General features: G+C 39.1%; 3 protein-coding genes across 3 annotated transcripts; 2 read left to right on the top strand and 1 right to left on the bottom strand.

Annotated features, from left to right (window-relative positions):
• Positions 1-49: 49 nt before the first annotated feature.
• LOC149424804 (endoribonuclease Arlr-like) lies at positions 50-5,829 on the bottom strand. The gene is made up of 8 exons (XM_089647053.1): positions 5,680-5,829; positions 5,472-5,582; positions 3,573-4,446; positions 3,319-3,430; positions 3,145-3,229; positions 2,720-2,863; positions 2,541-2,629; positions 50-432 (listed from the first exon to the last, which is right to left on the bottom strand). Exons 2-8 carry the CDS (start codon positions 5,533-5,535, stop codon positions 199-201), a joined length of 1,602 nt encoding a protein of 533 aa, XP_089503179.1. The 5' UTR covers positions 5,536-5,582; positions 5,680-5,829; the 3' UTR covers positions 50-198.
• A 1,265-nt stretch (positions 5,830-7,094) lies between these two features.
• rasp (protein-cysteine N-palmitoyltransferase Rasp) lies at positions 7,095-9,215 on the top strand. Its single transcript, XM_089650810.1, has 4 exons — positions 7,095-7,312; positions 7,391-8,139; positions 8,226-8,443; positions 8,552-9,215. The coding sequence occupies exons 1-4, from the start codon at positions 7,234-7,236 to the stop codon at positions 9,009-9,011; spliced, it is 1,506 nt and encodes a 501-aa protein (XP_089506936.1). The 5' UTR covers positions 7,095-7,233; the 3' UTR covers positions 9,012-9,215.
• Positions 9,216-10,720: 1,505 nt separating this feature from the next.
• On the top strand, positions 10,721-12,859 carry LOC149424806 (uncharacterized). Its single transcript, XM_089650811.1, has 2 exons — positions 10,721-10,975; positions 11,778-12,859. The coding sequence occupies exons 1-2, from the start codon at positions 10,754-10,756 to the stop codon at positions 12,714-12,716; spliced, it is 1,161 nt and encodes a 386-aa protein (XP_089506937.1). The 5' UTR covers positions 10,721-10,753; the 3' UTR covers positions 12,717-12,859.

The following is a 12,859-nucleotide window of genomic DNA, read 5'->3' on the forward strand; positions in this document are numbered from 1 at the left end:
TTATCAAACGACTTCAACAAAAGTCAATAAAAAAGCTTTTATTCACGAAAATACAACAAAACAAAATGAATAGGCATAACAAGCAATACTTTCTATCTTTATACAAATATTACAGCTTGAGAAGTATTATTTAAAATGAGCATTATTTATTGATAAAAAGTAGTACAATAATAACGAGTGTGATATGGGTATAGTAATTTAAATTTCCGGGAAAGCGCTCCCGATCATGTTCTTGCTGCGATATCGGAAGTTGTGCGTGCGCAGGTTGAAGGGCTGGTTGGCCAGCGATAGCGGACAAGCGCGGTCCATGCGCGTCAGGAAGCAGAGTGAATAGAGAGCCACCTCCAGCTCGGGGGAAGTGCCTACGAACATCGTGTCCACCGGCTTGTCGATCCCCTTCAGACTAAAGTGCAACTTCAGAATGGCGCCTTTCTGCAAACCCAAATAACATTTTTTTTCCTGTTATGTTCCGTATCTCTGTGAGGGTACCTACCTACCTTCTTTCCTTTTTATGTACATGCAGTTTACGGTACATAATACACTATCACATGGACCTAAAAAGCATTCGTGTGATTTTGTATGAACGGCATTGAAGTCAAATCTTTGAAGAGGGGAAATTGTCTATGAAATCTTGTATGACAAAATTATGAAATTGAAAAACAGTTGATGTATGCAAAATGGTGCAAAATGAACTATTATGATTTAATTTTTGTGTTGTTTATGCAGTTATAACGGCTAATGATTTTTTTGTGTATTTTATGAGACAAGGAATGGGATATGTCAATAAAAATTGTAGGTTTTACCATTTTTCATGCATCTTCCCCCTCACCCCGCAGCTTTAAATTGTTTGAATTCGAAGCAACTTCAACAATTTGAAGCCGTGCCATGCATCTTGCATCACCTCATTCATAATCTTCTTAAAGTGTTTAGGGGCTTTGGACGTTCTTGCAATTTTACTTGTAAATTATGTGTTGATCTAAAATCTAATCATACGCAGTGGGAAGATACTTCTGTAAATGCAATGAATGACGCTGCTGGTGAAGAGCGTGAAATACGAAGGACGTTTGGATTGTAATAGTGTTTTTTAAATATATTTTATTTTGTCCTATTAAATCTATTATTTTAATTTTATAACAATGTATAATTACCTATACATATGCCTACCAATAATACCTATACACTAAAAATTTTACTTCACAACATCGCAAGGCTTTCAGCTTCTTTTAAATCAGTATTGTTCCAATGATCAATATCCTTGTTGGCGGCTTTTGGGGCATCATTCTGATGTAAACAGACCGATTGCCAAATCTAATGTACAGCCGAAATGTAGGAATGCTGAGACTGTTTTACATGTATTTCTTTGGAGCCTGCTCTAAGGAACTAGCAGCATTGATCACCTGTGAACGTGGGTGAAACTCGAGGGACGCGAGCGGAATACATTATTATATACGGAATAGTTCAGTAAGCATCATTTTACACACAAATCATTTCAAAAAAAATTTATTGAAGATGCTGCCAGGCATTTTCTCCTTACCCTAGATATGGCTTCAATGCCATTGTTGCAAAATCGCAACATATAATGCTCTGTCCAGAACTTTTCAGGTCCATTATATTTTTGACCTTTGAAAATATAGACATCTGGATACTAGACAAAGATACAACTGTACGTCTCCCAAAAATTAAAATCTTTGTTCATTATTCGAATTCGAAACAAAATGGTTCTGAGAATCCAAGCAGATTCCAGCGAGATCTATATTTACGATTAGGTACATATTCAGGGTGTCCGGGATTAAAGTGCACTAACTTCGGGGGGTGAGTTTACGTGATTTAGAAGTAGAAAAGATAAATAACTTTTTTAGAAATTCCAACGTTTTAGGGTAGTTTTTAGGTAAAAAATTTGATTTGTTTGTATGGCAAAATAAATATTCTCCTATGGAAAAATATTTTAGTATGGGAAAAAAGAGTTGGAATTTCGAAAAGGTATTCATCTTTTTTACTTCTACCATCAAGTAGAATCACCTCTCAAAGTTTCGCACTTTACCCCCGAACACCCTGTAGAATAAAGAACAACAGAAGTGCCTTGTGGGCGTGTTTCGAGATCCAAATATAAACCCAATCTTGGCCTTTATTTCCATACAACTGTGTTTCACCGTGGTGGGATGGCGAAATACAACCTTGTAGCGGTTTCAGACGTTTCAATTTTAGCTGATCAACTTTGTTGAAAGAAGGTTCACTACTTAATTTCAAATTTCTACGGAAGGCACTTCTGCTTTTCTTATTTATTCTATGAATTTACATAATGCATTCATCGCCATTTCATTCTGATTTTGGCACATTTGTCTTTCGCAGTTTAGCAAATGAATTATCTGAGGTATTGTAAGAGTGTCATGATATGTTGGAGATCCGGTTAAATTAATAAATTAAAATCATCCTAATAAAATTTGATCACCTTAAATATAGCACCACGTTTTGGGGTAAATAGTGAGAAGATGCAAATTTAATTAATTATTATTGTTATTATTTTGGAATGAGAAACTCACGTCAGCTAAATCAACTTTCTTCAAGTATCCCAAATAATTTGCACGATTTGCGGCTTCCTCTCCTTCAAAGTAAATCCAGTTGTGTAGCCCTAAAGTAAACGAAGGAAATTATCATACAGTTAAAATTTCAGTAGCAATTTGACAGAACACTAATTAGTATTTTGTATTTTCGTGTTTACCTGAAACTTCTCCATTCTTTATTTCCGATACGAAAATATGCTCAAAGCCAGAGCTCCCGATTTTACCCATTCCCCTCGAGTACATGTTGAACCAAATCTGCTTCAGGACGTCTTTCTGCTGCCTGGGGTCGGGGGTCACTAGACCTGTAGAAAGGAGATTGGGGGGGGATATTAGTCAATTTATTTTTAGATGGGCGAAAGCTAAAAAGCAATTAAACACGGCCAAAGCCATTTCAGGCAACTGAAATGGCTTTGGCCATTCAAAATGGCAATTCTGAATGGTGGTCTCACACCAGGGCGATACTGAATATCTTCCACTTTTGAACGTGCCGCAAAGAGAACCTTAGGTACCCCTCGACAACGGAGGCCAATATGAATCCAATAAGAGTTATGATAATTATTTGATATGAATGTGGTTTCCTCACCTTTTTCTTTCAAAAATGTCATCAAATGTCTTATCACAGAAGTCGCCATAATGGCATCCAAGAATTCATTTTCTTCATTTCTCTCCTGTAACAATAATAATTCCGCGTATGTTAATAATAATTTCAATAGGTCCTAGTCATTTGACAGATAATGATTTATGGAGTAACACAAACCTGGGGTGTAATGTGCTCGTTGACTGTGGTGTCTTGTTCATAATTGTCAAACAAAACTTTCATCGCCGCTATTGTTGGAATGCTCCAGGCCGCTGGCTGAACTGTCAGCAGTCTACAAATAAGTTATGTAGTATGTGATGACGTGTGTAGTTTTTGGTACATATATTATATTTTTCGTGTCAACGAATATAATATATGCACGAATTATAAGGTAATTGATCATTATGATAACTGTTAGTCAATAGCCTACTCACGGTTGTGGAGCGAGGTCAGTTTTTGAGAACGAAGAAGTCTTTCCTTGGTAGTTGACCGTTATGTATTTTGCTGCATTGTTAGTGTCTTTTCTGAACATGGCTTCGCTGACATCTTTCAACTCGACGTCGCTAACCAGCTCATTGGCTGTCGCCCCGGCTGCAGGCTGCGCCGGTCCGGTGCTCTGGGGCCTGTTCCTGTCCTCTCCGAGGGAGATCGGCCGCAGACTCTGTGCGCTCTTTGGGACATTCCCGGGGGAAATACTGCTCGGAGCCCTGCCGGGGCCGGGGGCGGGGGCCGCAGTGCTCGGCAGCTTCCCAGGGGTGGCGCTCGGTACATTTCCAGTGGAAGGGGGTCCCCCGGGCTTACTGTTGCCTGATACCACTGAACTCCAGCTGATTGGTTTTGGAGTCACTGCTGGAGGCGCTACTGTTGGATCTCCTTTTTTAGGCAACCCGAAGAATTCTTCCCTCGTGGGAGCACTCGGCTGCCCCGCTGGCCCTGGCGCGAGTGGTCTCTGATTGTGGATCGTCGGGCCCGGATTCGGGTTTGGATTTGTGTTCGAGTTGATCCCGACACTACTTTGTCTGTTAATATTAGTGCTTGGACCATTGTTTGGACGGATTACCGGAACTTGTCTTTCGCCGTCAGTTGCTCCCGAATTAAATTTATTAATCAACAATTTTACTCCTGACGCTGGAGTTGTTGGTTTGGTAGTGGTGGAAGTAGTAGTGGAAGTAAGGGTCACCTTGGGACCGTCAATATTTGGCTGAACTGGATTTATCGGAGGTACCACCGCGGGTTTTCTATTACCCTCAAAGGACAGGAAATCTATGTTAGCATTTTGTAAAGCCTGATTTAGCCGTCGATCGAGTCCTTGAAACAAACAAACAAAATAAATTAAGTTTCATATAGGTAGGTACCTAATGGAATTCATATAGGTAGGTACCTAATGTAATTCATATAAGTAGGTACCTAATGGAATTCATAAAGATGGGTACCTAATGTAATTCATATAAGTAGGTACCTAATGGAATTCATACAGATGGGTACCTAATGGAATTAATATAGGTAGGCACCTAATGGAATTCACTTGAGAAGTGAGATAGTTTGTCCATTTTCATCAAATATTACAATGATTATTTATTTACTCGTGGTTTGAAATGTATTTGTAATTAAATTCGTATTGATCTTCCAGGTTCATTGGAAATATTGTGATTATCAGACAACAGTTTTAATACCTAACAATGGCAAATTAATCCTAATTACTTCAAGTAATAGACGATAACTTGTAACCTTTGACCCATAGTATAAAATTATTTAGAATTTGTGTAAACATTTTAAAAATAAACAACCTTATCTTCCGAATTGTCCGAAGCAGGTTGAGAGTTGAACGTTTTGACACAATTTGTGATGATAACAATAAATTATTAATGATATTATAATATCCTACATAAACCAAAGTCTTAACATTTGGGGACTTTCTATATATTTCTGATTCATTGGATATAATTATATTAAAGCAGAAATATCTAAGCCAGCATAAGTTGACTAACATGAGAAATACTTGTGAAAATCGATTTATTTCAAGGCAATTTTTTTCTCGGCTTAATCGTTCACTTCGTTACTTTGCCGATAACATTCTAACACATTCAAATCCAATTAAAAACAATCGTTTTACCGTGAATTCAAATCTATGCACGCAGCAGTAGGTACAAAACAAATATTTTATAAACGTTTGCCGGAAAGGAATTGATTAACAATATATGTTAGTATTACTATATTATTATATATACCTAATATAACTTTATAATATATATTCCCAATTATTTGTAAAGAGATATAGTAGTTATCAGTGTTATGAATAGAAGACAAATAGTATTCGGATGATCTTGACTTACCCAGGGATCCTGTGCTGCAGATGAGTAATGCAGCAAAACAGGTCAACAAAATATTTCTCTTCATGACGTTATTGTGTTAGTAGATGGTGGGTGAAGATGCTATGTGCGAACCTTGAAATAATACAAAACAAAACACTGTAAATTCATACTTCATTCACGAATAATATCTATTACTCAATTGATGAGTGCAACTATTAACGACACCTACTTAGTTTACAGAAAACATATAATGTGTATTGTGTGTCCTAATTGTGACTACTGGTACTGGCGATGACTTAACCCGACAGCGCGATCATGGACATACCGAACACTAACACTAGTAACTACTAACACAAGAACAGCTACCAATCTTCTCGCCTCTTGGTAATCGTGTTATTGACGAAACCCAAGCCAAGGCAAAAGTATTCAAGAAAAAACGCTTGGTAATTTGATTATTCGAGATTGCAGGCAGTATTCCTATGAATTTATTCATCATCAAATATTTTATCAATATTTTAGATTTTTTAAAATTGTGATAAGTACCTATATGCAATTTAAATTTAGACATAATAAAGCTAAATCTTACAGTTAGAAAATATTCCACTCTCACATTCTTGCGTTATTGAGTTAAATTGTTATTTGTCCCCTTATACAGTCGTTACGTGTTCTGTGGTTCGTTTTGTATTTTCCGCGGCGCCGTGGGTCGAGGCAGAAAATAAGAAAACATCAAAATTTGAGTAATGTGCACTGTGGAGAAAGAACAAGCATTACAAAAAATTGTTTGGTAAGACTTATAAATGTGAAAACGTTTGCATTTACACATACTAATCAATATTAATATTCAATCATAACCACTAACTGGGATAACATTGGGAGTGCCTTATTAGGGTCAGAAGGAGTGAGCCCGTTAAGTCTGATCTTTATAAACCTAATAAATATATTTATAAACCCGAAATGAAAATCATGAGTTCATCGATCTTTGTTATAACTTTTGCTAGAAATCTTGATCCTAATGCTTGAAGTGGGTGGGTTATCATTTGAGGCCGAGAGGTTTACTTTACCTTTTTTTATATTTACTCCACACAGGAGGCCCTGAAGGAAATAATTTCCCTCAGGGCCTATGTCATCTTTGGGGATGCTGTGTGACCCATTTTAATCAAATAATTACTTTGTCAATTTTAGCACACTTCGACGAAGAACATTTTTATTTATGGCTTAGTCAAATCTGAAAAATGTATGTGACGTTTTATTCAGCATTATTTTAAAACTACACATATTTCCAATGATTGGGCCGTTAATTTTTTCTCCTGATTTTTATTTTCGAAATTCAGACTTTTGATACTTATTACAGCTATTAATTTGAGTAATTGATTTATTTATTAACGCCCTTTTTAGGGTCTTTTACATGTGAAAAGTGAAAAATTATACACTATTTATTGTGAATAACTATATATGGGAACATTTCGATCATACCGGAGTGGTTATTTCGAAATTTCCTGAAGATTCGAACATCTTAGGAAACGAATTAAAATATTCATTTCAATTCTACCATCACTACTCGTGTTATCTATGACCTCGATCTCGGTCTCGCGCCTATTTTCAATAAGTTAAAGTTATCAGCGATTGTCACTTTGACAGTTGCGAATTACGAATAAAATGGTTGTTTGTGAAGATAAAGCAATATATTATACTTATAGGCTAAATTAATGTATCCCTTTCAGTGTGTTTAAATGATATATCTTCTCCCATTTAGGGGGATTCGTATACATAAAACGATTCTAAAATGGAGTTTGCATTTCATTTGCTAATATGGTGTTCGGCAGTTATTTACAGCCTTTATAATCTATTTTTGTTTACGAGACGTAAGTATTAAGAATATTTCAGCTACTTGATTTATTAGTAAAGCATTATTCTATTATTTACTAAACTTATTTTTTTAGGGATTGATTCTTATGTAACGGACTCGACAGAAGATTTTGAAGCTGGATGGTCGGTGGTCGGCAGATTTAAAGACGTTTCAGATAAAGAGTGGACAGTCTGGAAAAAATTTGCCATCACGTCTTACCCCTGGCACCTCTTACATTTCTGTGGTGCAGAATTACTTAGACATAACAATCACCATCCACAAATTTGGTACATTTTTGTATCATTGGGATTTATTTTGTACAAATTGGGTCTAACTTTGTTCTGCTTTTTAACTGCACAACCTTTGATTTATTTACTCATTTTAAGACTGGGCGGAAAATCCAAATCAATATGGTTCAGCAGTTGTTTGTTATTAGTTGTAATAGATTTTTTAAAAACGAATTACAACTATTTGTTCATCCACGCCTACGAGTACAATTACATGTTGATGGCGGTCACGCTGTGGGTTCATCTCAGGTGCTTAAGTTTCTCCTTGGAAACAATAGGAATCGCACAAGACGTCAAAGAAAAACCCCATAAAAAAATTACTGGGCTTCAAATATTAAATATGCTGAGTTACACATTTTATTTGCCCGTATTGTTTGTGGGGCCGATAATTCTTTACAGTGATTTCATAAAGTCTCTACATTCTCCATACAAGTCTTCTTTAAAGAGAAGAATATTCTGCTTCGCTTCAAACCTGGCCAGATATGTGGGATGGTTTTTGTTTGTTGAGTTCTCTTTGCATTTCATATACTTTAATGCGCTGCAGTATTATCCAGAGGTAAGGCGAGTCTGAACAATCTTATGATGAAATGTGCAGCTCCCTTTACTAGTTGGACCAAAGTAATGAGTACTGTTATACTGCAGATGATAGAGATAATGCCGAACTGGAGTCTTTACGGCAGCGGGCTGTGGATGGGTCTGTTTTTCTACATGAAGTACCTGGTGATGTACGGTCTGTCGGGGACTCTGGCCGCCTTGGACCACGTAGAGCCCGAGACGCCTCCGCGCTGTATCGCCCGGGTCCATCGATATTCACAAATGTGGAAGTATTTTGATTCGGGATTGCACAAATTTTTAATAAGGTAAGAATAAATTTTTATTATAAATTACACAAAATGATTTTGGATGTCTTCAATTCGTTTCCCGATGTTGCCACCATTCCTAATATGAGCTTTGTTGTATATTTGCAGATACATATACACGCCGGTAATGCGAGGATTTGTTCGCGGGAGTGTGAAGTGGTCGGTCATGCGAGTGTTTGCCTCGCTAGCTTGTTTCATATTCGTGTTCTTCTGGCACGGAGCTGAGAAATTTATTTTAGTTTGGACAATCCTCAACTACCTGGGAATAGTGTTGGAGGGAATAGGTACCAGCGTGTCGCAGAGCGCCTGGTACCGGAGGTGGAGCGGGCTCGTGCTGACGGAGCCTATGAACAACAGGTTCAATGCTTTCCTCGCAACTCCAATTCTAATAATGTCCGCCTTATCGAATTTCTATTTCTTTGCAGAATACGAAGTAGGGAATATTTACGTGAAGCGAGTTTTCAATCAGTCTCTAAGTAGTTTCATTGTGCTGTTTATTTGTCTGTACAGCTCGTGCCGAGTATCTCAGAGACTGCACGGCTTAGGCGCTAGGAACATTCTCACATGAGCTATCCCTTTTATTTTATTATTTGCACTCGGGAATAATATAATCCTTCTTTGTTTAGAATAAGACTTTCACATAGTACACTTTTAATTTTATAATATGCATTTGATATGTAATAAGTATATTTTTTTAGTTTAAATATGGCATGCATTTTTGATAAGAATAACTATAATAATTATTATGTAGCCTGAACCGTCATTTAAAACCTTTATTGAGAGAAGCATTCTCAAATTCCCTTTCGCGTGGCACTTTCCCGCTCTTTTTCAGCACCTTGTGTTGGTCAAGTGGTCACCAGATGCTACACAAAAGTAAAGCGTCCCCTATGCGACTTTTGTTTACGGCATTCTTTCTCATTAGCGTTTTAAATTCCGTCGCTGGCGTTGTCGTTGCGAAGTAGCTCCGAATTTATAACGATTTTTCCCGTATATAATTATTTTAAGTTTATAATTATTTCAAGATAATACATTATATTATAACAGCGAGGCTGTTCGAAGTATTTTTTAAATTTTTAACTGTTTAAAAACGGATAAAACACGTGGTGAACACGACGGAAAAGTTCGTCGGCCATTTTGTGTTGTTTGCTTATTTACATTGTGTTTTGTGTACCTTTTATTTTGTGTTTTGGTTTCTTGTTCAAACAATGAGTGGCTCCGAGATGTCATCATCCGATTCGGTAGAGATGACGGTAGAAGAAGTGAACAATATTATTTTGCCAAAACAAAATGAGCCGAAACGAAAGTTGCCGAAATCGACGAAATCTACGAAAAAACATCGCATTGATAAACTCACGGCTCAAGTGGAGCACATTAGCTCGTTTATTCAGGACTTCATGGCGTCTAAAACATACGAAGATAGGAGAAACTTGGATTCCGACGAGGACGCATCATCGGAAGATCAAGAGATACACGTGGAGAGAAATTCACCATCTTCGCTAGGGATGGGATAAGTAAATCCTAATCATAAATTCAAGGAATTAAACCTATCGATGGCGGAAACCACGTGTAAGGAACCTACAGTTCCTAAGGCTGACGCAAACCGCGTAAAGAAAATCGAAGATTTACAACACTTCGGTTCGCCTGAATGGAACGAAGTAAGGTATGGGGAGGTCGTAAGAAAATACCTGGCCAACCCCATGTTCAACCAGTTGGAGGTTAATGGAGAGTTTCTGCATTTGAATAAGGCAGAGCAATACGCGGGGTCACTTGACAAATTTTGCGGGTCACTAAGCCATGCCCTGTTGCAGCAAAATGAGTGCCTCAAGAAATCTCTTCAGGAACTGGTAAACTGGGGTGCAGAGGAAGGCAAGGAATTGTCAGCAGGTTCCCTTTTCAAGAAAGTGGAGTCCCTATTTGCCCCGGAGACGCAATATCAGACAGTGACCAAAGATGTCCTGCAGATGGTCTGTGGAAGGAGAGCAAATGCGATCCAGCATCGTAGGGACGCAATCCTTAACGAAATAAAGAGCCGTTACGTACGGGAGGCAGTCAAAAATATTCCTCCAGCAGCGGGTTATCTTTTTGAACCAATGAAGCTAGAATCCCAGATTCAGCGGATGGGAGGACTTGATAAATGCTTCCCACATTCAAGCTTCGACCCTCAGCCATCAACCAGCTCGCAGATGCCAAAGAAAGTGCCAGTGAGGAAGCCTTTTCGTGAGAGCAGGCCCTTTCGGGAAAGCAGGACGTTTCGGGACAACAAGCCCTTCCGAGACAACAAAGCCCCCCGCGGAAGGCGATCTAATCAAGATGCAAGAGGTGCGGACAAGAGGGGACCAGCCAAACCAAGAAGGAATTTTGGCAACAAGGATAGGCTATGACTATCCTGAGAAGGCGTTTCAGGGGGGACAATTACAGCACTTTATAAGCAAATGGGAAGAATTGGAAGCACCACCAACACTGCTAACCATTTTGCGAGGGTACAAGCTACCCTTTCGGCAGAAACCCCCTCTAAGTATAGTGGCAGACACGGTAAGCTCAACTTATAAAACTCAAATCACAGACGAAATGACACGACAAATAAACATTTTTTTAAATGATAAACTAATGTTTAAAAATGAAAAAGGAAAAGATATTAGAATCAGCTTCAATATCGCCTTCCTTTCTGTCACGGATGTTTCTCATACCGAAGCAAGACGAGTCATTTAGGCCGGTCTTCAACCTTCGTCGTTTGAACAATTTCTTAGCTATTAGCAAATTCAGACTTATTAATGTTAATAAGGTTGCAACATTTATTCAACCAGGCGACTGGATGGTTAAAGTGGACCTTTCTCAAGCCTACTTTCATCTTCCAATTCATGAGAATCATCGCCGTTTTTTGAGACTGATTTTTAATGGAGAACTGCTTCAAATGACATGTTTGCCTTTTGGACTAGCCTCAGCTCCAAAGGTTTTTGCTTCACTTACCAATTGGATAGCGCAAAAATTAAGAGACAAAGGTCTCAGAATAATTGTTTACTTAGATGATTTTTTGATAGTACATCAAAATGAAAATATATTGAAAATGCATACATTCGAAACTATTTCAATGTTACAAACTCTTGGGTGGATAATACAATTCAGTAAATCCACTCTGTGTCCAGTTCAGAAAATTGAATATTTGGGAATTTCATGGAATTCAAGGGACGACTTAAAAGGCCTCCCGCAAACTAAAATAGCGAAAATAACAAATTTACTGAAACAATACATTAATCTAGGAAGGTGGTCACTTGAGCAGGCCCAGAGCCTCTTGGGTATTATTCATAGAGGCAGGCTTAACCTTCGCATGTTACAGTGTGCCAGTCGCAAGCTGCCTGCATTCAAACCGAGACGACTCCATCCCATTCCTCGAACAGCGATAGAGGAGCTGAGATGGTGGAGCAGGTCCCTGCAGACGTGGTCACCAATGCATCAAGCAGTGATTCGTCACACCCTCACGACCGACGCCTCGGACTGGGGATGGGGTGCGCAGCTAGACGACCTCAGATTGAGTGGAGCTTGGTCCCAAACACAGCAACCTCTCCACAGCAATGTCAAGGAAATGCTCGCCGTGCTGGCAGCACTTACTCCTCACGGGCCAGAGCTGTCAGACTCGGGTCTCCTGATCCAGTCAGACAACAAATCGGTGGTCGCGTACCTTCGCAACGAAGGCGGCACACGATCCAAGACATTGCTCGAAGCGACTCGTCAAGTCCTTCAGATGACAGACACGTATCGCATTTCACTGTCTGCCCACTACCTACCAGGAAGGTTCAACGAGGTGGCAGATCAACTCTCCAGAAAACGCGAACCTCCGGAGTGGCATCTTTTACCAGCAGCAACAAAATTGATTTTTGCAAAATGGGGGAGACCAACTATAGACCTGTTTGCATCGGAGACAGCTCACGTTGTAGAAGATTATGTGTCCCTAAATGCATTCGACAAAGAGGCAAGTTTTGTCAACGCTTGGACTCGAGAGTGGGATTTCCCTCTAGCTTGGGTGTTCCCCCCTCCGTGCCTCATGCCGAGAGTTCTCGCACACCTCAACCGGGCCAAGGGCCTATACCTGATTGTAGCCCCGAGATGGAAGAAAGTATTCTGGAGACCAGACTTGAAAAGTCGAGCGACGAGCCCTCCTTTCACCATAATGAACCTGACAGAAGTGCTGATAGACACCAGAACCTTGAAACCTCCTCCACAAGTAGAGGATTTTATTTTGGAGGTGTGGAAGTGCCGGGGTGGAGTCAGTCATTAACAGATTGGTCGGACAAACAGAAAGAATTTTTAAAGTCAGGTTGGAGAGAATCCACACTTAAAACATATAAACCGGCATGGCTTAGGTGGCAAAAGTGGGCATTAAATCACGGGGTAAACCCGAATGTCCCTACAGGAAGTAAC

Source organism: Hesperophylax consimilis, chromosome 3 (genome assembly GCF_061612785.1).
Source record: "Hesperophylax consimilis isolate HC1 chromosome 3, BYU_Hcon_1.0, whole genome shotgun sequence".
NCBI classification, from domain to species: Eukaryota; Metazoa; Arthropoda; class Insecta; order Trichoptera; family Limnephilidae; genus Hesperophylax; species Hesperophylax consimilis.

Bases quoted from the DNA above. Each gene is read 5' to 3' on its own strand.
- LOC149424806 (XM_089650811.1), top strand. From the start codon at position 10,754: ATGCAAGAGGTGCGGACAAGAGGGGACCAGCCAAACCAAGAAGGAATT. The intron at 10,976-11,777 runs GTAAGCTCAACT...CGCATGTTACAG, and splicing joins TAAGTATAGTGGCAGACACG to TGTGCCAGTCGCAAGCTGCC.
- LOC149424804 (XM_089647053.1), bottom strand. From the start codon at position 5,535: ATGAAGAGAAATATTTTGTTGACCTGTTTTGCTGCATTACTCATCTGC. The intron at 3,431-3,572 runs GTGAGTAGGCTA...ACTTATTTGTAG, and splicing joins ACTGACCTCGCTCCACAACC to ACTGCTGACAGTTCAGCCAG. The intron at 2,630-2,719 runs GTAAACACGAAA...CGTTTACTTTAG, and splicing joins AAAGAATGGAGAAGTTTCAG to GGCTACACAACTGGATTTAC.
- rasp (XM_089650810.1), top strand. From the start codon at position 7,234: ATGGAGTTTGCATTTCATTTGCTAATATGGTGTTCGGCAGTTATTTAC. The intron at 8,140-8,225 runs GTAAGGCGAGTC...GTTATACTGCAG, and splicing joins CGCTGCAGTATTATCCAGAG to ATGATAGAGATAATGCCGAA. The intron at 8,444-8,551 runs GTAAGAATAAAT...GTATATTTGCAG, and splicing joins TTGCACAAATTTTTAATAAG to ATACATATACACGCCGGTAA.